The sequence below is a fragment of the Acanthamoeba castellanii genome (genome assembly GCF_000313135.1).
Source record: "Acanthamoeba castellanii str. Neff unplaced genomic scaffold scf7180000084599, whole genome shotgun sequence".
In the NCBI taxonomy this organism is placed as follows: domain Eukaryota; phylum Discosea; order Longamoebia; family Acanthamoebidae; genus Acanthamoeba; species Acanthamoeba castellanii.
The window spans coordinates 377,705-396,890 of NW_004457442.1; the positions used below are offsets into that span (position 1 = coordinate 377,705).

The 19,186-nt window shown below is 57.6% G+C and overlaps 9 protein-coding genes across 9 annotated transcripts; 3 read left to right on the plus strand and 6 right to left on the minus strand.

The window, feature by feature from the left end:
- Positions 1–206: 206 nt before the first annotated feature.
- ACA1_058770 (ribosomal L15, putative) lies at positions 207–1,012 on the minus strand (the record flags this gene model as incomplete). The annotated part of the gene is made up of 4 exons (XM_004339176.1): positions 207–452; positions 534–825; positions 859–898; positions 1,009–1,012. The coding sequence occupies 4 exons, from the start codon at positions 1,010–1,012 to the stop codon at positions 207–209; spliced, it is 582 nt and encodes a 193-aa protein (XP_004339224.1).
- Positions 1,013–1,188: 176 nt separating this feature from the next.
- Positions 1,189–3,723, minus strand: ACA1_058780 (G proteincoupled receptor, putative; the record flags this gene model as incomplete). Its single annotated transcript, XM_004339177.1, has 13 exons — positions 1,189–1,339; positions 1,469–1,593; positions 1,701–1,812; positions 1,906–1,979; positions 2,052–2,144; positions 2,229–2,317; positions 2,424–2,490; positions 2,564–2,693; positions 2,749–2,861; positions 2,958–3,028; positions 3,110–3,217; positions 3,304–3,404; positions 3,515–3,723. 13 exons carry the CDS (start codon positions 3,721–3,723, stop codon positions 1,189–1,191), a joined length of 1,443 nt encoding a protein of 480 aa, XP_004339225.1.
- Positions 3,724–3,989: 266 nt separating this feature from the next.
- ACA1_058790 (GDPassociated inhibitor, putative) lies at positions 3,990–5,747 on the minus strand (the record flags this gene model as incomplete). The annotated part of the gene is made up of 7 exons (XM_004339178.1): positions 3,990–4,173; positions 4,272–4,416; positions 4,520–4,791; positions 4,874–4,939; positions 5,006–5,114; positions 5,180–5,404; positions 5,498–5,747. 7 exons carry the CDS (start codon positions 5,745–5,747, stop codon positions 3,990–3,992), a joined length of 1,251 nt encoding a protein of 416 aa, XP_004339226.1.
- A 273-nt stretch (positions 5,748–6,020) lies between these two features.
- Positions 6,021–7,276, plus strand: ACA1_058800 (mitochondrial 2oxodicarboxylate carrier 1, putative; the record flags this gene model as incomplete). The annotated part of the gene is made up of 4 exons (XM_004339179.1): positions 6,021–6,102; positions 6,168–6,294; positions 6,487–7,129; positions 7,244–7,276. 4 exons carry the CDS (start codon positions 6,021–6,023, stop codon positions 7,274–7,276), a joined length of 885 nt encoding a protein of 294 aa, XP_004339227.1.
- Positions 7,277–7,766: 490 nt separating this feature from the next.
- Positions 7,767–9,332, plus strand: ACA1_058810 (Inositol3-phosphate synthase; the record flags this gene model as incomplete). The annotated part of the gene is made up of 1 exon (XM_004339180.1): positions 7,767–9,332. The coding sequence occupies one exon, from the start codon at positions 7,767–7,769 to the stop codon at positions 9,330–9,332; it is 1,566 nt and encodes a 521-aa protein (XP_004339228.1).
- A 1,216-nt stretch (positions 9,333–10,548) lies between these two features.
- On the plus strand, positions 10,549–11,915 carry ACA1_058820 (cytochrome b-like heme/steroid binding domain containing protein; the record flags this gene model as incomplete). The annotated part of the gene is made up of 5 exons (XM_004339181.1): positions 10,549–10,572; positions 10,666–10,747; positions 10,841–10,952; positions 11,333–11,558; positions 11,688–11,915. The coding sequence occupies 5 exons, from the start codon at positions 10,549–10,551 to the stop codon at positions 11,913–11,915; spliced, it is 672 nt and encodes a 223-aa protein (XP_004339229.1).
- Positions 11,916–12,076: 161 nt separating this feature from the next.
- On the minus strand, positions 12,077–13,245 carry ACA1_058830 (uncharacterized protein; the record flags this gene model as incomplete). The annotated part of the gene is made up of 6 exons (XM_004339182.1): positions 12,077–12,301; positions 12,568–12,642; positions 12,755–12,832; positions 12,891–12,939; positions 13,009–13,090; positions 13,173–13,245. The coding sequence occupies 6 exons, from the start codon at positions 13,243–13,245 to the stop codon at positions 12,077–12,079; spliced, it is 582 nt and encodes a 193-aa protein (XP_004339230.1).
- Positions 13,246–13,530: 285 nt separating this feature from the next.
- On the minus strand, positions 13,531–16,340 carry ACA1_058840 (heat shock protein gp96, putative; the record flags this gene model as incomplete). Its single annotated transcript, XM_004339183.1, has 5 exons — positions 13,531–14,559; positions 14,641–14,949; positions 15,042–15,698; positions 15,789–16,120; positions 16,271–16,340. 5 exons carry the CDS (start codon positions 16,338–16,340, stop codon positions 13,531–13,533), a joined length of 2,397 nt encoding a protein of 798 aa, XP_004339231.1.
- Positions 16,341–16,729: 389 nt separating this feature from the next.
- Positions 16,730–18,980, minus strand: ACA1_058850 (chaperone protein DnaK, putative; the record flags this gene model as incomplete). Its single annotated transcript, XM_004339184.1, has 3 exons — positions 16,730–17,963; positions 18,084–18,761; positions 18,883–18,980. 3 exons carry the CDS (start codon positions 18,978–18,980, stop codon positions 16,730–16,732), a joined length of 2,010 nt encoding a protein of 669 aa, XP_004339232.1.
- Between the last annotated feature and the right edge of the window lie 206 nt (positions 18,981–19,186).

Consider the following 19,186-nt stretch of genomic DNA (forward strand, 5'->3'; position numbering starts at 1 on the left):
GCAACACTCACCGCCGCACGACACGCGCGGCACTTGGAAGAGCACACGGTGCTCACCGTGTGGAGCTGTGTTGATCTCGTGCAAACAAGGGTTGGGAGAGGGGACAAGAAGATGGATTGAAGAAAGAGACAATCTGTGTTGATAGGGGCAACAACAACAAATCCCACCAGGGTGGTTGGAAGCAGCATAAGCTACAACGACGAGGTTTAACGGTAACGCCTGAGCGAGACCTTGTTGTTCCTCTTCCAGACGGCGCGCCTCGAGGGCCTGGACTTGGTGTAGTTGTGACCCTTGCCACGGAGACCCCTGTACTTCTTGCCAGCGGAGGTCAGACCCCTCATCTCGCGGTGCTTGTGGGTGGGGGCGGCGATCCAGTTCATCTTGGGGTCGCGACGGACGGCCTTGTGGAAGGGATCCACGAGGATGATCTCGAAGAACTTGAAGGTGGCATCCTATAATCATAATCGCGAAACAAAGTTGTTAATTGCGGCCGGAGATTGACGAATGAATGGAGAATGGGATGTAGCGCATACCTGGGCAACCCAGTAAGAGTTCAGGACGCGGAGGTTGCCGCAGCGACGGCCAGCACGCTCCTCAGCGACGGAACGGAGGGACCTCTGGAACTTGAGGGCGTTGACACCCTGGGTGGCGGGCTTACCGTGGACGCGACCCTTCCTGATCTTCCTCTTGCGGCCACCACGGCGGACGCGCACTCTGTAGATGACGAAGCCCTGCTTGGCCTTGTAGCCGAGACGGCGGGCCTTGTCGGGGCGGCTGGGCCTGCTGACGCGCAGAACCATGGGGTACTGCCTGTACTCCCAGCACCTGAGCCTGGCGAGGAAGCGCATCACGTCGGACTGCTTCTTCCTCCAGAGTTCCTGGACATACTTGTAGGCGCCTGAAGATTACGAAAACACAAATCACACAGTCAATCTTCTAACCTTACTCAAGCTCAAAGCCTGGATTTGCTCCACGCATTTACGGAGGGGGAGAGGAGGGTGGCCATACCCATGATGCGATGCGGATAGGGGAGAAAGAGAGAAAGGATAAGTCTGAAGTGGCCGTGCCCACAAAAAGACGGCCACCAGTTTTTGTCGACTTCGTTTTTTCAATCCCCGCTATTTCCTCTTTTTTATTTTACATTTTTATTTCTTTTTTAGCGGGAAGAGAAGGGAAGGAGGGCAGTCATCAGTCGGTGTTGATGGTCTTGTAGGGCGAGGCTCGGGCGGCGAGGAAGAGGGAGAAGGCCGTGGCGAGAGCCGACGGGATGAATATGAAGTCGAACCACCGGTGGTAGAAGTTGAACTGAATATCGCCCAGCACTTGTGTGATGGCCTCTCTGTGTGTTGCGTGTAGACGCGTGAGAATGTAACACGCACACGCAGACGCACATGCACCATCGCACACGCGCACACATAATCGCACACGCACACGCGCACGGAAAGGTGTAGAGCCAGCTTGTGCGTACCTGTACTGAAGAGGCAAACTCATCCGGAGGAGGAGAACGGACGACACGAAGTACATGCCCATCACATGGGCCAGGAGCAGGACGATGCTGTTGGACGTGACGCTGCTCGAGTAGGCGTAGAACAGCTGTTGGTGCGCCCACAACCGCGTTTCCACAGTAATCAATGAGCGCTTGCAGTGGTCATCCCAATGGGGCAACCGACAACCAGCAGCATGGCCCCTAGGCAAGGTACCTTCATCAACTGGTTGAGGAAGCCGCGAATGGAGGCGGCAATGATGATGCCGACGAACAGGAAAGATATGTGCTGCGACCAGAAGGGCACATCGATCTCCACGTGACAGAACCTGAGTTGGTTGTCGGCATCGGTGGCGGCGGTGTGAGTCGATAGGGCCTTAAAGCAATGATGGAGGTGGCGGAGAACGTGAAACGGGACTTACTTGAGCAAGAGCGAGATGCCCTTGGTGACGGGGTCGGTCGTGGCGACTCGATCGAAGATGATGTTGATGGTCGCCTGACATCACCAAAGAAGAAGAAAATGGGAGTGAGACAAGGAAGGAAGGTGGAGCGGAAAAGCAAGGCGCACCATGAAGAGCTTGTAGATGCAGTAGCCGGCGAGGAAGTAGCCCAGCAAGTTGTACAACCGGCCCTGCATCGTACGCGAGAACTTGATCCTCTCCTGCACGCACACGCCGGACAGAGACAGTCAGTCAGTCAGTCGCCGCAGTGAAGAGACACGCGCGCACGACGCGAGGCTTCTGACCTGCGCGAGTCGGAGGTGGTGGATCTCCAAGAACAGTTCCCGCCCAAAGTTCTCCAGAGCGCCCGTCTCCTGTTCCAGCGCCTCGAGTTCTATTCCACGCAAACGAGACCCACACCGAACGAGTGACGCGCATCAGCCGGCAGACCACGCGAACAGCCACAGCCACGGCCGCGGCCACAAAGATTGCGCGCGTACCGGTTTGCATGGCGTCGCCTCGGTCAGCGCCCGGAAGGAAGCCTGCGAGTCGCGACACGAAGCCCTTCTGCGCGCACCTCGCCGGTCAGGCACGGCCTGGGCGAAATGGAAAGGAAAGAGGGAGGCGGGCTGGCCAATACCGACGACGGTTCGGTCGGGCGCCTGTATTGTGTGTTCACAAAGGCCAGGCGCTTCTTCTTCTTGAGGATCTTGTCCATGGTCTGGATGTACTGCTTTTCCAGCACCAGCACCTCCTCCTCGTTCACGTGCCTATATGCCACCACGCGGAGCACCACACACACATCAACAGCGCCTGTTAGCGGACAAGAACATCACCATCACCGCCATTGCCGCGGCTTTCAAGGCGCCGATGAGCGGGAACACGTGCTTGAGGAAGTAGGCAGAGTAGTCGTAGGGACACTGGACCGCGCCGTAGCCCTGGGCGATGTGTGGTGACAAGACGGTGGGGTGATGATTGGTTATTCAATCGAAAGGGACGCAGAAATGAGGGCGCCCGAAGAATGTAATACGAACCGAGAGAAAGGCCATTACGGTGACGCCCACGACTCCGATAAGGCTCACGCCCATCTCGATCGACAGCATCCCTTTGGGGTGAGTGGGTGGGTTGTCGGTGCGATCAGTCTCAGTCGCGCTCCGTGATAAATAGGAGAGAGCTTCGTGGGTACCGTGGTGGGCCTTCACGATGGGGAACGGGTCGCCGAGCTTGTAGAAGCCCCACACAAACACGACCGACATGGCCAGCGCCAGCGCCAGCCGCTTGTTACGACCCGACACTGGTGCGCGCCACACGGTTGCGTTGCCAGTAAGTCGACAGAGATCAGTGTGGCCGGGGCAGGCCATGATGGGGTGGGATGGGTACGGTAGGGCGACAGGAGGAGGTAGAACTGGTAGAAGGGCACCACGCAGAGCAGGCCCACCAGCATGAGATACAAATCGATCTTCCAGTTGAGCCATCGCGAGCTGACCACGTGCATGGTGGCGAGCAGTGAGCATCAATGTAAAAAATACGGAACATAAAAATAAAAATCTGTAATCATCAGATGGATTGTTAGATTTGTTGAGTAGCGTACTTTGAGTCCAAAAAGCCGACAATCTCGAAGATGATGAGCTGGAACATGCTGCAGCTCAGCGTGAATGTCGAACAGAAGAGGAATTGGACGATTGGGTCCTTTGCCTCATAGTCTTTGAACAGCTTTTTTCGATAGAAGAGCAGCCCGAAGCCGAAGTAGGCCCCGTGCAGAATCACCAGCAGGAACGTTTCCTGCAACAGCCGCTCCATCTCTTGTAGCAACGCACTGAGTGCAGCCGTTTGTTTGTTTTTTGTTTTTTTGATCAATAAAAACAAAAAAAAACAAAAAAAAACAAAAAAGGCCAAGCTTGGCACAGAGAGTACAGCAAAACAGTGCTTGTTGAAAGAGAACGTCAAGGCACTAACTCGGGATGAGAAAGAAAAGGAGCACGTCGCGTTGAGGTGGAAGGGCCAAGGCCGCCACCTGGCGGATGGTCGGTTCGCCGCGAGAGATGGGTTGTTGTTTTTGTGGTCATTTACTCGGCGGCCTTGGGCGGCGGGCTGAGATCGGCGTCCTTGCCAGTCACGCGCTTGTAGAGGTCGAGGATATCGATACATGTGGTTTCAAAGTGGGACGTGGCATCGTACGACGTGGACACGAAGATCTTGTCCGAGGTACCATCATCGGTGGGCACCAGCATGGGCGACACCGAGGTGAACCTGACATCAAGAAATGAGTATATGTAAGTACTAAGGTGGGTGCCAACCAACAAGTCCGTCTGCATTGGTGCACGCGCTGAGGATGGAAGGGTGCGTACTTCTCGATGATGGGACCCATGAGGTCGAAGGCGGCCTTCAGCTCAGCCTCGGGGTTGTTGGTCTCCACGGTCGTGGACGCAATGGCGACGAACTTGCCCTTGGCGCACACGTTGTGGGAGGAGGAGACAACCGAGATGTAGATGTCTGCGCACGCGAACGAACAGGTGAGCAAAAAAAGAATTGGAAAAAATATAGAGAAAACCAGAAAAGGCGATTGAAACTTCGCAGTCGTGGATGAACAACGTACCCGACTTGCGGCCAATCTGCTTCTGGGGCAGAATGATCTGGCAGCTCTCCGAGTTGTTGGTGTTGGGGATGGGGTGGTCGAGGAAGCAGATCGTGCGCACAACGTGACCCACCTGGCGGACCTTGCCGGGGAAGTACGAGGGGTCACCGATGACGAACTTGCACCTGGCCACCTCACCCTCAGACTTGATTCCGACAACCTTGCCGCCCTCCATGATGACCTCCTCGACGGGCTTGTTAAGCATGTAGGTACCGCCGTGAATGGCGCTGAGCCTGTGGTGCGATGATTGGGGGGGGGCGAGATTAGAGATGTGTAGAGACATTGAACGGCTTTAGAGGCAACTAGCTGACGTACCTGGCGAAGGCCTGAGGAAGCTCACCGAGACCGTAGAGCGGGTAGATGTAGGGAGACTTGGTATACCTGGCGAGCGACTCGACGTAGAGACGAATCCTCTCGACAGTGGGGAGGGCGGGCTGCGAGAGGTACTCGTCGTTGACGTGGAGCGCCAGCGAGTGACCGACGAAGTCGATGGTGTCCTCTCCGAGACCATAGGCCTCGAAGAGCTCCTTCATCGTCATGCGGCGAAGGTCATAACCTGCATTTTGAACAAATGTTAATAAAACGTTCGCCGATCAAGCAATGATGGGGAGCTGACGGTACCCTGGTGGGTCTTGCTGTTGTTCTCATCGTATTCCTGGACGTACATGAAGAACTTCTTGCAGCGACGCTTCTCGAACATGCCCATGAGGGGGCTCTTGAGGGCCTCCACGTCGGTGGCGGGCACCTTGTGGACCTTACCCTGCACCACGACGTACGAGCCATCGACCGACTTGAACTCGAGGTAGCGAGTGACGTCGGTGTGGATCAGCATCTTCACGAGGATACCTGTGAGGTGGGAATGCATCGACGTGAGCTGACTCACCATTGCAAACCATTTGCTCGCTAACCCCCCCCCGAGGAAGGAGCGAAGCAACGAACCGCTGGCCATGATGAACTTGGGGATGAGATCGACGTTGTAATCGCGGGACTGACCCAGAGTGGCAGGGGGAGCAGCGTTGCCCTTGAACTTCTCGTAGAGCTGGGTGAGATTGAGCGACGCGCAGTCGCCGCCGTAGTAACCATTGCGGTCCATGTGCAAAACCTTGAGGCCACCAACCGACAGCATGCCGCTGAGCACGCACTCCTTGAGGCCAGTGCCAAGAACGATGCAATCATACTCCTCGTCCATGATGATTGTTTGGGTCGATGATTCGAATAAAAAGACTGAGAGGGAGAAGAAGAAGCAAGCTGCTTGATGTGTGAATGAAACAAAAAAAAAGATGCTCGCGTCAGGGCGGCACACGTCGCCCCACACAGCAGAAGTCTCCCTTCTTCGATCGCCATTCGCCCAATCCAATTATGTCGACGCCAATTCGACGTGCGAAATTTCGTTGACCACACGCCCGCAGACTACGGTCCAACGAAAACAAAAAAACACAAAAAAAACACTTGCCACAACAAGATGGAAACGCAACGAGCCTACAGCCCTGTTGGAGCTTCCAACCTGCCCTTCCACAAGCAGGTGATGGCAGGCGCACTGGCCGGTATGGAAGCAACTCTGAATCAGATCCCCCAGACAATTTAATTGATTTAATTGATTTTGCGTCAGGTCTTTGTGAGGTGTTGTGCATGTATCCTCTTGACGTGGTGAAGACTCGCTTCCAGCTGCAGACCGCGGCCGAGGCTCGCTACTCGTCTGTCCTGGGCACCTTCCGCGACATCATCAAGACTGAAGGGTACGTCCCCGAGTCCCAACTTTCCTCATCACCTTGCCATACAATTTATGGCCACCGGAGCTGAGCGGAGGCCGCCACCGGTGATGTTGATGGTGGCGACCTATACCAGAACATTTTCTTTTTATCATCTCACTGTCTCGGTCTGCTTTTGTGTGCGGGGTGGGTGACACGGGGTGCGTGGGGCACGGACAGGTTCAGCAAGCTGTACCGCGGCATCGCCTCGCCGATCATGGCCGAAGCGCCCAAGCGAGCGATGAAGTTCTCGATGAACGAGCAGTACAAGAAGCTCTTCACCAACGCCAGCGGCCAGCTCAGCGGTCCGGGCCACGTCGCCGCGGGCGGCTGCGCCGGTATGACCGAAGCCCTGGTCAACTGCCCCTTCGAGCTGGTCAAGGTCCGCATGCAGGCGCGGTCCAACGCGGGCCTGTACAAGAACACCTGGCACGCGGCGCGGTCCGTCATCCAGACCGAGGGCGCGTTGACGCTCTACCGCGGCTTCGGCTCGATGCTGTGGCGCAACGGCGTGTGGAACGGTGCCTACTTCGGCATCATCCAGCAGGTCAAGCGCCTGCTGCCCGTGTGGTCGTCGGAGCGCGGCCAGCTGGCCACCAACTTCACCGCCGGCACCATATCCGGCCTCATCGCCACCATGCTCAACACCCCGTTCGACGTGGTCAAGTCGCGCATCCAGAACACGCTGCCGGGACAGCCGCGGCGCTACACCTACACCCTGCCCGCCCTGGCCACCGTTGCGCGCGAGGAGGGCTTTGCTGCGCTCTACAAGGGCTTCGTGCCCAAAGTCCTTAGACTCGCCCCCGGCGGTGGTATCATGTTGGTATGTCTACCACCACACCAAAAAACAGGAGTCGCGTTTGATACCGAGAGAGAGAGAGAGAGAGAGTGAGAGCCCAAGCACTCATGCCTGTTTTCTTTTCTCCGTGATGACCAGGTTGCCTTCGACTTCTTCGCTCGCATTCTCTGAGATGGTGAACAACAACAACAACTTGTGGATCACGTGTGCTGGCCAGACAGGAAAAAAATAAATCACGACTGCCGACGGTCACGCACGTCCAAAACGAGTTACAGCCAAGAACGAACTGATAACAGTAATCCAGCAGTACTCTGTTTTTTTGGCATATTAGGAATATGCTCCCTCTATTCCTAATCCCAACCACCTACCCTCGCGAAAAGGCATCGTCACGCGTCTGGCTCGCACCTTTTCTCATTTTTGAAATTGCCATCGGCCGCTTATTCGCCGCAATGGAGCCGCCACGTTCAACGGTCGACAAAAAGTCTGTGGGCACGAAAAGTCCGGTTTTGCGGGTACAAAGCCGGGGCCGGAAGGCGCCGTTTAGTTCTTCCGTCGCACAGTACTGCCCTCAACAGTATCACCCCTCCGCCTCGGTTTCGGATCTTGTCCATCTCCTCTCCTCAATCTCTTCTTCAGACAAATCTCCTTTCCATCAATCAAGATGAGACCCTCCACCCACCACCAGAGCACGTTCAAGGTCGCCAGCGACAAGGTCAAGTACAACGAGGAGCACATTGAGGCCGAGTACGAGTACCAGACCACCGTCGTGGAGGTCAAGGATGGTGAGGCCATCGTCAAGCCCGTCGCCAAGTCCTACACCTTCCGCACCCAGCGCGATGTGGGCCGCGTCGGTACCATGATCGTCGGCCTCGGCGGCAACAACGGTACCACCGTCGTGGCCGGAATCATCGCCAATCGCGAGGGCATCACCTGGCGCACCAACAAGGGCGTCCAGACCCCCAACTACTGGGGCTCCGTGACCCAGGCCTCGACCCTCCGCCTCGGCTCCGATGCCGCCGGCGATGATGTCTACATCCCCTTCCACTCGGTCCTGCCGATGGTGGACCCCAACGAGCTGGTGGTCTCGGGCTGGGACATTTCGGGCCAGAATCTGGCGGAGGCGATGGAGCGCGCGCAGGTGCTGCCATACGATCTCCAGCGCCAGCTGGTGCCGCTGATGAAGGACATGAAGCCGCTGCCGTCCATCTACGAGCCGGACTTCATCGCCGCCAACCAGGCCGACCGCGCCGACAACCTCATCGAGGGCACCAAGGCCGACCAGCTGGCCAAGATCAGGAAGGACATTCGCGAGTTCAAGGAGGCCAACAAGCTCGACCGCGTCATCGTGCTGTGGTCGGCCAACACCGAGCGCTTCTGCGACGTCGCCACGGGCCTCAACGACACGGCCGACAACCTCATGGCCTCGATCAACAACAACGAGAAGGAGGTGTCGCCGTCGACCATCTTCGCCGTGGCCTCGATCCTCGAGGGCGCTCCCTACATCAACGGTTCGCCCCAGAACACCTTCGTGCCCGGCGTCGTCGAGCTCGCCCAGCGCCACAACGTCTCCATCGCCGGTGACGATTTCAAGACCGGTCAGACCAAGATGAAGTCCGTCATGGTCGACTGGCTCATCGGTGCCGGTATCAAGCCCGTGTCGATCGTCTCCTACAACCATCTCGGTAACAACGATGGCAAGAACCTGTCGGCCCCCTCGCAGTTCCGCTCCAAGGAGATCTCCAAGTCCAACGTCGTCGATGACATGGTCGCCTCCAACCAGATCCTCTACGAGGCCGACGAGCACCCCGACCACGTCGTCGTGATCAAGTACGTGCCCTACGTCGGCGACTCCAAGCGCGCCCTCGACGAGTACACCTCGCGCATCTTCCTCGGCGGCCACAACACCATCGCCATGCACAACACCTGCGAGGATTCGCTCCTGGCCGCCCCGCTCATCATCGATCTCATCATCCTCATGGAGCTCATGGAGCGTATCGCCGTCAAGGAGACCTCCAACGAGAAGGACGAGTTCGAGAAGTTCCACCCCGTCCAGTCCATCCTCTCCTACCTCCTCAAGGCCCCCGTCGTGCCCGCCGGTACCCCCGTCGTCAACGCCCTCATGAAGCAGCGCGCCGCCATGGAGAACCTCTTCCGCGCCTGCGTCGGCCTGCCCCCCGAGAACAACATGCTGCTCGAGTGCAAGCTCCGTGAGCGTCCTACTTTCTAAGCTCCTCTTCACCTCCGTCCATCAATCTCTATCATCAATCTCCCACCTTTCTCTCCTCTCTCTTTACTTCTTCACAACCTCTTCCATCCTCCCCCATATTCACCTCCAAACTCTATGAGTGTACACAACAACAACATGCAACGGCGACGACCCGCCAACCTGAGTTCTTTTACAACACATAAAAACCAAAGCTTTTGTGCAAACCACCCGCTTCTTCTTGCATGCGCGACCGTGTGGTCTCTGCTGCGGTGGAGACGGCGTTGTCACCTTCACCTTCTCTGGCGCGTTGTAGTTGCGCTTTGGCGCTATACCTATGCGGCAAAACCAAGCCCGCAAAGTCACCACGCAAGAAGGCGCGGCACTGGCACGCCAGGTGAGCACAGAGCTGACGCAACCCCTTCCTGGAGACCATAAGTACTTCTCCGGTGGAGGGAATGGCGTGCTTCACAAACTGGACCGGCAGGTCGGGAATACGAAGATCCGCTTCTTGTGGGTGTCTTCAGTTCGAAGTTGTACAATCAACGCGTTGTGTAGCGTGGCGCAGACTCGCCCACACTGCCGAAAGGGTGTGCAGTAAACCTCGGCTGGCACTGCCGCAATGAACTCCCCTTGGCCTGCACCACGAGGCGCTTATTTTATGTTAGATAATAAAAACAAAAGGCCAAAAAGGAAAGAGTAATTCGAGTAAAACCCCAGAAGCAAAAGGAGACAACTTGCGATCGGTCGATTTGCTGGGAGCTGGAGAGGGGAGAGAAGAAGCCAAACCAAGCAAGATGAACAGGTGGCGAGTCACGATGAGGAGCTTTGGAACGTGGAGCAATATGATGATGAGGCAGGCGGAAGGGTGGGAAGCCAAGATGCGGCGCACGTGGTACAATGCCAGCGCAGCAGCCAACGCCTTCCTCTATGGCTCACCCACAGAGCGACCTGCCCAGATCCCTTTCATGGCACGCCCCCCCACTCGCGCACGTGCAGATTTTTAAATGCAATTTCAATTTCTCGATTATTAATCTCTAAATTGTGATCTGATTTTTCTTATCATTTACTCCCCTTGATGCTCTACGCCCCGTGCCAACTTGTGCACAACTTCCCCTCGACTCTTTCTCTGCGAATAATAAAACGATTATTATCCGCTACGGGCAGAGTGTGAAGTGTCACACGCTGCTATCTCACGACTCTTCGTCCTCTCCCTGCTCATGTGCAGATCACCGCTGACATGAAGCAGCAGCTCGCCGACCTGGTACGTGTTTCTCCCTCCGTGCTCGTGTTTCTCCCTCCTTGGCCGACTTTCTTTCTCTCTGTGTGGTGTGTGTGCGCGTTGTGCGTGCTACAGGGCTACAAGCAAGATGAAGTGCGACACCTCACGCCCTCGCAGGCCGTAGAGATCATTACGGCGGGCCGGCCACCTACGCCACGTCCGATCTCTGCCGCCTCCTCTACACCCACCATCGCCACCACTTCATCCTTCTCCTTTCCCTCCTCCTCATCTACACCCGCCTCCGCCTCAGTTTCGTCGCCCGAGGTGGCGCTCGACGCGTCCGGCCGAACCCGAGAATCGGCCGACACGGTGCTCCTCTACAGCCTCGCCGTCGCCGCGCCGCGAGTCGCGGCCGACCGGCCGTCACCATCATCAACAACGTCATTGGCTTCGTCATCGTCTGGTGTCACTGCCCCACCACCACCCACCACATCAAAGAGCATCCCGACACCCACCGCCATCACCGCCATTGCCCTCACCGGCCTCCCTCCGTCCTCTACGTAGAGAGAGACTCGAAGCCAATAGAAGAAGAACGCCGCAACAACAACATTGGATTTCTCTTTCTTATTTCCTGCACCAATTTGATTTATTTATTTTTCTATTTGTTTTTGGCGGTGTTGATCGATTAGATTCTAAAACAGCAAATCAATTGAAAAAAAAGAAAAATGAGACGCAGCACGTCGTTGGCGAGGTCGTTTGGTGGGGCTGCCTCCTCCCGACCCTTCCTCCTCTCTTCCACAAGGTCGACGGCGCTTTACACCCGCCGGGCGTACGCCGATGACGCCCATGTGCCCACCCCCACCGCTGCGGATGTCAAGACCGAACCGGAGAGATTGAGGACCTTCACGCGCGCCGACGTGGCCAAGCACGCCTACGAGGACGATTGCTGGGTCATTATCAACAACAAGGTCTACAATGTTTCGCAATGGGCCGACATTCACCCCGGCGGCAGCGCTATTATCCACGCTGTACCCCCCCCCAATCCACCTTCCCATTTGAATTAATTCTCTTGCGCTTTTTTTCATTCTTGCCATTCATTTCGCAACGTTGCTACTCGTTGATCTAATCGAGTCTAATCTATTCATGGCCTTGTGCAGCACGCTGGAGGTGACGCGACCGACCTCTGGGTGGAGGTGGGCCACACGCCCCGTGCGCGAGCGCTGATGGAGCGGTACTGCATCGGCAAGGTGGCCGAGCCCAAGCGCTACATGGGCGCGTCGTACGGCGCCATGGACCTCGACGAGAGCGGCTACGCGCTCCCCGAGGGCACCCCCAAGGAGGACATCCTCGAAGACGCCTCCAGCTACCGCTACAGCACTCGCTGACCGAACACACACAACACACACGCGGGACACTTCGTGCGTGTCGTTCCCCGCAACAGTACACATAAACAAACACTTTGCGTCTTCATCATCATGGCGTGCGTGTGCGGTGGCGCTGATGTTGAGAAGTTGATGACGATGGATGGAGGTGAATGTACAATCGGTCAGCCTTCTACATCCATGGGTTCGGGCGGGTGGACGGTGGTTTCGACTTGGAAGGGAGTAGAGTCAGAAGAGGAGGCGGAAGAGGGAGAAGAGGCAGCGGGAGCAGCCGGGGCGGCCGGTGGCGCCTCACGCGTCGCCGCGGCGAACGCTGCGGCGTTGGTCGCCACCGTTTCGTTGTAATCGGCCGGGGCCAAGGTCGGGATGATGCCGCTCACCGCAAACATCTGCGTAGGATAGAAGATGATGATGGTGATGATGATGAGTACTGATGGGTTGATGTTGGGACCACTGGGCCTCCCAGGGGGTGAGAGATGAAGTGAAGGGCATCGGAGCGAAGAAGAGAGAGAGAGAGCGAGAGCGAGAGCGAGAGAGTGCACGACGAGGACCAACTCAATCCCCCACAAACAGACAGATGTCGAAGTGAAGGAAATGTAGAGAGCACGGCGAGGAAGAAGGAGTACGGGAGAAGGAGGGAGGAGACGGCGCGCACCTTCTCGATGGCGTTGGTGAACTTGTTGGTCGAGGTGTAGAGCCTGGGCTCGTCCGTGAGCAGCTCGCACAGCCTCTGGAGTGTGAATGGTGGCCTACAGTGCATAGCACGCGTGAGATTGGCGGCTGCCCTGAGGGGCTCAGAGGACGAAGGCCACATACCCAACGAATGACTCGAGGGAACGCACGATCTGCGCACAGCGCTCGTTAATCGAGGCTGCGTCCTGACCCGTGAGGCCCTCCTTTGTGATGAATTCACCAATGACCTGTTGGCAAGGCGATTAAAAACCATTTAACTGCTTCATTTTGCTGATTTGGACGTACCTGTTTAATCACAAATCCAAGCAAGACTCGAAGATGCTCCCAAGAGTAGCTGAATGGCAAGAAGGTGAGATGGAGTGATGATTGTGGGGGGGGGGCAAGAAACTGTAGCTGCGCGTACCAGGAGAGGCCGGTAATGGACACATTTCGCAGCAGTGTCTTAAGGTCATCCGTCAACGCCTTCTCATTTGCCTCAACAAAAGCTGCAATGAGATGGAAAAAAATAAAAAATTAAGGCCAAATTATCAAATACCACCAGCAGATCTTGCCAAACGTAGGCATTACCAGCCAAGCTTCGGGCAAGGGCGTCCGAGTAGGTATCCGCTGGCACCACAGCTTCCGTTTCCGGCGGATTCATTTCGATTACGGTGACCTTGGCCAAAAAATGCGGATAATCTGATCCTTCGCCCACCTGGCCTCGTTGCGCTTTTTGCCGCCCTTTTCTTTTTCGTATTCTCTGCTGCCCAGCAACCGGCACTGCCCCCCCCCGCACACTCACACAACAAGAAACAGTCCAGCGTAGAATAGAATATATATATTTTTTATATAACGCTGTTTGTAGCTAAGTGGTGTGAATAGGTCCTATGTTGGCCTTGCCCCATTCTCTCTCCCCCTCTCTCTCTTCTCTCTCTTGGTCGATCCTTTACAGCTCATCGTGCTCATCGTCCTCCTCGCCGTCCAAATCCACGTCCACACCACCATCATCCTCGTCCTCGGCCTCGGCCTCGGCCTCCGTGGCCTTCTTGGCGGGCTCGGCAGCGGCGGGCGCGGCGAGGTCCTCGATGACGGCCTCGGGGAGGTCGAGCGAGGTGGAGATCATGCGGAGGACGCGGGTGACGAACGAGGCCGGCTGGTCGATGTTGTAGCCCGACGAGATGGCGGCGGTGTCGAGGAGGAGGGTGGCGACGTCCTTGGCGGTGGGGTCGGTGGCGTCGGCGGTGACGAGGCGGTTGAGCTCGAGCACGATCGGGTGGCGCGGGTTGATCTCGAGCACCTTCTTGCCGGCCCACATGCGGGACTTGGGGTCGTCCTTGGAGGAAAGGGCCTGGGCGCGCATGACCTTCTCCATCTGGGCCGTGTGGCCCCAGGACTCGGCGACGAGGGCGCAGGGGGAGCGGGAGAGGCGGTTGGAGACCTTGACGCGGGAGATCTTGGAGGAGAAGGTCTTCTTGAGGTAGGTGATGACCTCCTTGAGGTCTTCCTCGTGGTCCTTGTCCTCGTCCTCCTCGCCGGGGAGCTTGACGCCCTCCTTGGCCAGGTTCACGAGCTTGTACTTGTCGTACTTGGGCAGGTTCTGGAAGGTGTACTCGTCGATGGGGTCGACGGCAAAGAGCACCTCGTAGCCCTTCTCGGTGAGCTTCTCGAGGAGCGGCGAGGTCTTGAGGGCCTCGACGCTGTCGCCCGAGAGGTAGTAGATGTCCTCCTGGCCCTCCTTCATCCTGGCGACGTAGTCATCGAACGAGGTGTTCTCGCCGGTGGTGGACGACAGGTAGCGGAGCAGCTTGGCGAGGCGAGCCCTGTTGCCGCTGTCCTCGATCACGCCGAGCTTGATGTTGGTGCCGTAGCTCTTCCAGAACTTGGCGTACTTGGCCTTCTCCTCGGCAGTCTCGGCATCTCCGAGCTGCTGGAACATGGCGATGGTCTTCCTCACCAGCTTGTTACGGATCACCTCCTATTCATCGACACACCCACCAAAAGCTGTGAGCGGACGGCTGTGTGTCCGGTGGTTGTGGACGGGCGGAGGAGTGCGTACAAGGGCCTTGTGCTCCTGAAGGGTCTCGCGCGAAAGGTTGAGCGGGAGATCGTCGGAATCGACCACACCGCGCAGGAAAGCGAGGTACTTGGGCAGGAGCGCGTCGAGCTCCTCGGTAATGAAGACGCGCCTGACGTAGAGCTTGACGCCCTTCTGGCGAGCGGCGCTATCGAACTGGGAGTACGGGGGAGCCTCGGGCAGGAACATGATGGCCTTGAAGGCACCGTTGTCACCCTCGGCGGTGAAGTGGATGTAGGAGAGAGGGGGCCTGTCCTCCCTGGTGACGGCCTTGAAGAAGTTTTCGTACTCCTACCAATCGCACGAGTCCGGCGCACGTGAGTGCAGTTCCTCATAATGAATAACGACGATGGCAAGGGAAAGAACAGAAGGCATGAGTGTACCTCGTCCTCGATGTCATCCTTCCTCCTGGTCCAGATAGGCTGCTTGTCGTTGATCCTCTCCCAGTCCCAAACGAGCTCGGGGATGGTCTCCTTGACTACCTTCTTCTCCTCGTCGTCCTCGGTTTCCTCGTCGTCGTCAGTGTCGACTTCGGCCTCCTCGTCCTCGGCGTCGTCTTCGGCCTCCTCCTTCACGGGCACGCGCTCGACGTGGCTCTCCCACAGGAAGATGGGGAACGAGATGAAGTCCGAGTAGCGGATGATGAGATCGCGGAGCTTGTCCGACTTGAGGAAGGTCTGCGTGTCGGCGTCCTTCTTGAGGTGCATGGTGATTGAGGTACCACGGCCGAGGGTGTTGCCGCGCGGGTCCTTGACGATGGAGTAGTTAGAGTCGGCGGTCGACTCCCAGATCCACTGGTCGGCATCGTCGTTGGACTTGGACACCACCACGACGCGATCGGCGACGAGGAAGGCCGAGTAGAAGCCGACGCCGAACTGACCGATGAGGTTCGACGAGGCGTCCTTGCTGCCCAACATCTCGGCGAACTGCTTGGTACCCGAGTGGGCGATGGTGCCCAGGTTCTGCACCAGCTCCGCCTTGGTCATGCCCACGCCAGTGTCGGAAATGGTGAGGGTACCATCCTCGGCGTTGGATTGCACCTACATAGAGAGCAAGTGGTCGAGAGCACAAGCCAGGACGGTGAGCGTCAAGGCCAGACAGTCGGCAGGTAAAGAAGCGAGCTGGCGTACCCTGATCTCGAGCTCCTTCTTGGCGTCGAGCTTGGTCGCGTCGGTAAGAGACTGAAGACGGATCTTGTCGAGGGCATCAGAAGCGTTGGAGATCAACTCACGAAGGAACACCTCGCGGTTGGTATAGACGTTGTTGATGATGATGTTCATGATGCGGCTAACGTCGGACTGGAACTCGAACTTCTCCTTGGTCTGCTCAAGGAGCTTGAGTTCTTCCTCAGTGTAGGCAGGCGAAGGCGCGATCGAGCGCTCCTCCCTCTGCGCGACGTCATCGTCCGTCTTCAGTGCAACCTTCTCGGCCTTGAGATCGGCCGTGAGGAGGGCCTCACCATCTGTAGAAACCTCAGCCGAAGCGCCAACACGCGGGGCGAGCAACACTGCAGCATAACAAACGCCATAGGCGTCAGCACGGCATTAATCGTTGAAAATTAATCGCGCTACGCGAAAGATGAATGAGCGAATTGGGGAACGGAGGCTCGTACGTGCAGAGACGAGAGCGGCAACGAGAAGGAAAGGAAGCAGGCGGGCTGCTTGCTGAAGCGACAGCAACATGGTGTCGGTCACTGCTGTCCTGTGTGCGAGTGTGCTCTGTGACGACTACTGAGCTGCGACCTCGTGCTGCCTCCACTTTGCTCTCTCCTTCTGGCCACCCGGCATCTCGCCATTGGGCCACGCCAGCCACTTCCCAGATTCTGAAATTTCCAGCGCCCGACCGCCAAATTTCGCAAAACTCCTGACCTCATGAAGGGGAAGGCAGGGGCGCAGAAGAACAAGCCCTTGCGAGGAAGGCAAGCGTAGATCAAAACTGTCTTTGTTTTGGGGGGTTTAGCTAGGGGCGGAGGCTCTTCCGCGCCGCACTATAAACAAGAGAGGTGGGGAGGGTTGGAGGATTGGCTGGAGGAATGTCGGTTGTTGGTTGTTGTTGGGGGGTGGCTGGTTGTCTACTTCTTGATGTCGGCGTCGGGGGTGTCGTCCTCCTTGTTCTCGGTGCTGCTGCTGCTGCCGCTGTCGTTGGACGAGGCCTTCTGCTTGTAGGCCGACTCGAAGGCCTTGAGGGACTCGCGCTGGAGCGAATCGGCGCCGGACTTGATGGCCTGGTGGTCGTCGGCCGACTCCAAGGTCTTCCTGAGCTCGGTGATCTGCTCGCGCAGACGCTCGGCCTCGGTCTGGTCGACGTGCTCCTTGAACTCGTTGAGGTTCTTCTCGATGTCGTAGATGACGGACTCGGCGTGGTTGCGGGCCTCGGTCTGGTCCTTGCGCTTGCGGTCCTCCTCCTCGTGGGTCTCGGCGTCCTTGACCATGCGGTCGATCTCCGACTCAGAGAGACCGCCGGAGGACTGGATGCGGATGGCCTGCTCCTTGCCGGTGGCCTTGTCGCGGGCGGAGACGTTGACGATGCCGTTGGCGTCGATGTCGAAGGTGACCTCGACCTGGGGCACGCCCTTGGGGGCGGGCGGGATGCCGGAGAGGATGAAGGAGCCAAGGGTCTTGTTGTCGTTGGCCATGTGGCGCTCTCCCTGGAGGACCTTGATCTCGACCTCGGTCTGGCCGTCGGCGGCGGTGGAGAAGACCTGGGACTTCTTGGTGGGGATGGTGGTGTTCCTGGTGATGAGCTTGGTGCACACGCCACCGAGAGTCTCAATGCCGAGCGAGAGAGGCGTCACGTCGAGCAGCAGGAGCTGCTTGACGTCACCCTTGAGCACGCCAGCCTGGATGGCGGCACCGACGGCGACGGCCTCATCGGGGTTGACACCCTTGCTGGGCTGCTTGCCGTAGAACTGCTTGACGACCTCCTGGACCTTGGGCATACGGGTCATGCCGCCGACGAGCAGGACGTTGTTGATGTCGGACTTGTCGAGGCCGGCATCCTTGAGGCAGGACTTGCAGGGATCGATGGTGCGCTGGACGAGGGGATCGACGAGCGACTCGAACTGGGCGCGGGTGAGCTTGATGTGGAGGTGCTTGGGACCCTCAGCGGTGGCAGTGATGAAGGGCAAGTTGATCTCGGTCGACACGGTGGAAGAGAGCTCGCACTTGGCCTTCTCGGCGGCCTCCTTCAGCCTCTGGAGAGCGAGCTTGTCCTTGGAGAGATCGATGCCCTCGGCCTTCTTGAACTCGCCCACGAGGTGCTGCATGAGAGTGTTATCGAAATCCTCACCGCCGAGGAAAGTATCACTGCAAGACGAACAAAAAAGAAGCGCGATTAGGGAATGAAATTGAGATGCGGTGTCACACAAACGAATTCCGCAGATCATTAGCGAGAAAGAGGGCAATAGAGAAGAGGAAAGCGCGTACCCGTTGGTGGCCTTCACCTCGAAGACACCCTCCTTGGAGATTTCGAGAATGGAGATATCGAAGGTACCACCACCGAGATCGTAGACGGCGACGGTCTCGCCACCCTTGTTGGTAAGACCGTAGGCGAGGGCGGCGGCAGTGGGCTCGTTGATGATACGCTCAACCTGGAGACCGGCGATCTTGCCGGCGTCCTTGGTGGCCTGACGCTGAGAATCGTTGAAGTAGGCGGGCACGGTGATGACGGCCTTCTTGACCTGGGTGCCGAGGTAGCCCTCCGCGGTCTCCTTCATCTTGGTGAGGGTGAAGGCGCTGATCTCGCTGGGCGAGTACTTCTTGCCCCAGCTGTCCTCGAGCCAGGCATCGCCGTTCGAGTGACGGACAATCTTGTAGGGCACCATCTTGAGATCCTTCTGGGTCATCGGGTCGTTGAAATCGCGGCCGATGAGACGCTTGACGGCGAAGAAGGTGTTGGTGGGGTTGGTCACGGCCTGACGCTTGGCAGTGGCGCCGACCAGACGGTTGGTGCCGTGGTCGTCCTTGACGAAGGCCACCACCGAGGGAGTGGTGCGCTCACCCTCCGAGTTCTCGATCACGCGAGGCGTAGAGCCCTCCATGATGGCCACGCACGAGTTGGTGGTACCGAGATCGATACCGATGATGTGATCACCGCTCTTGGCACTGTTAAAGTGGGGAGGATCACGTTAGCAATCTGCTCGAGAGAGGAGTGTAGCGCGCCGGCATCTTGATAAAGCAGCGATTCAGTGGTAAAGATGAAAAATTTGTGGATGACGATGCGTACGAGTAGAGCCTGGCAGCGGCAGGGGCGTTCCATGAGCTCCTCAGGAAGGAGGCAGCAGAGACCGGGGCACGACGAGTGGCAGCAACGCGGCGGAGCATCGTGATGCTTGTGTTGTGTAGTGAGAGGGTTGAGATCTAAAGATTCGTGCCGGACCCGGAAGAGCGCAAATAACTGCTGGAGGCTCCGCTTTTCCAGGTATGTCAAGCTCCTCGGATATTTCCGTCCACACCCCGCCGTTCCGCGCGAGCGAAATAAAAGCGAAATCTTACGAATAAACGGTCATCCGTTCGCCATGGCGTTTGTT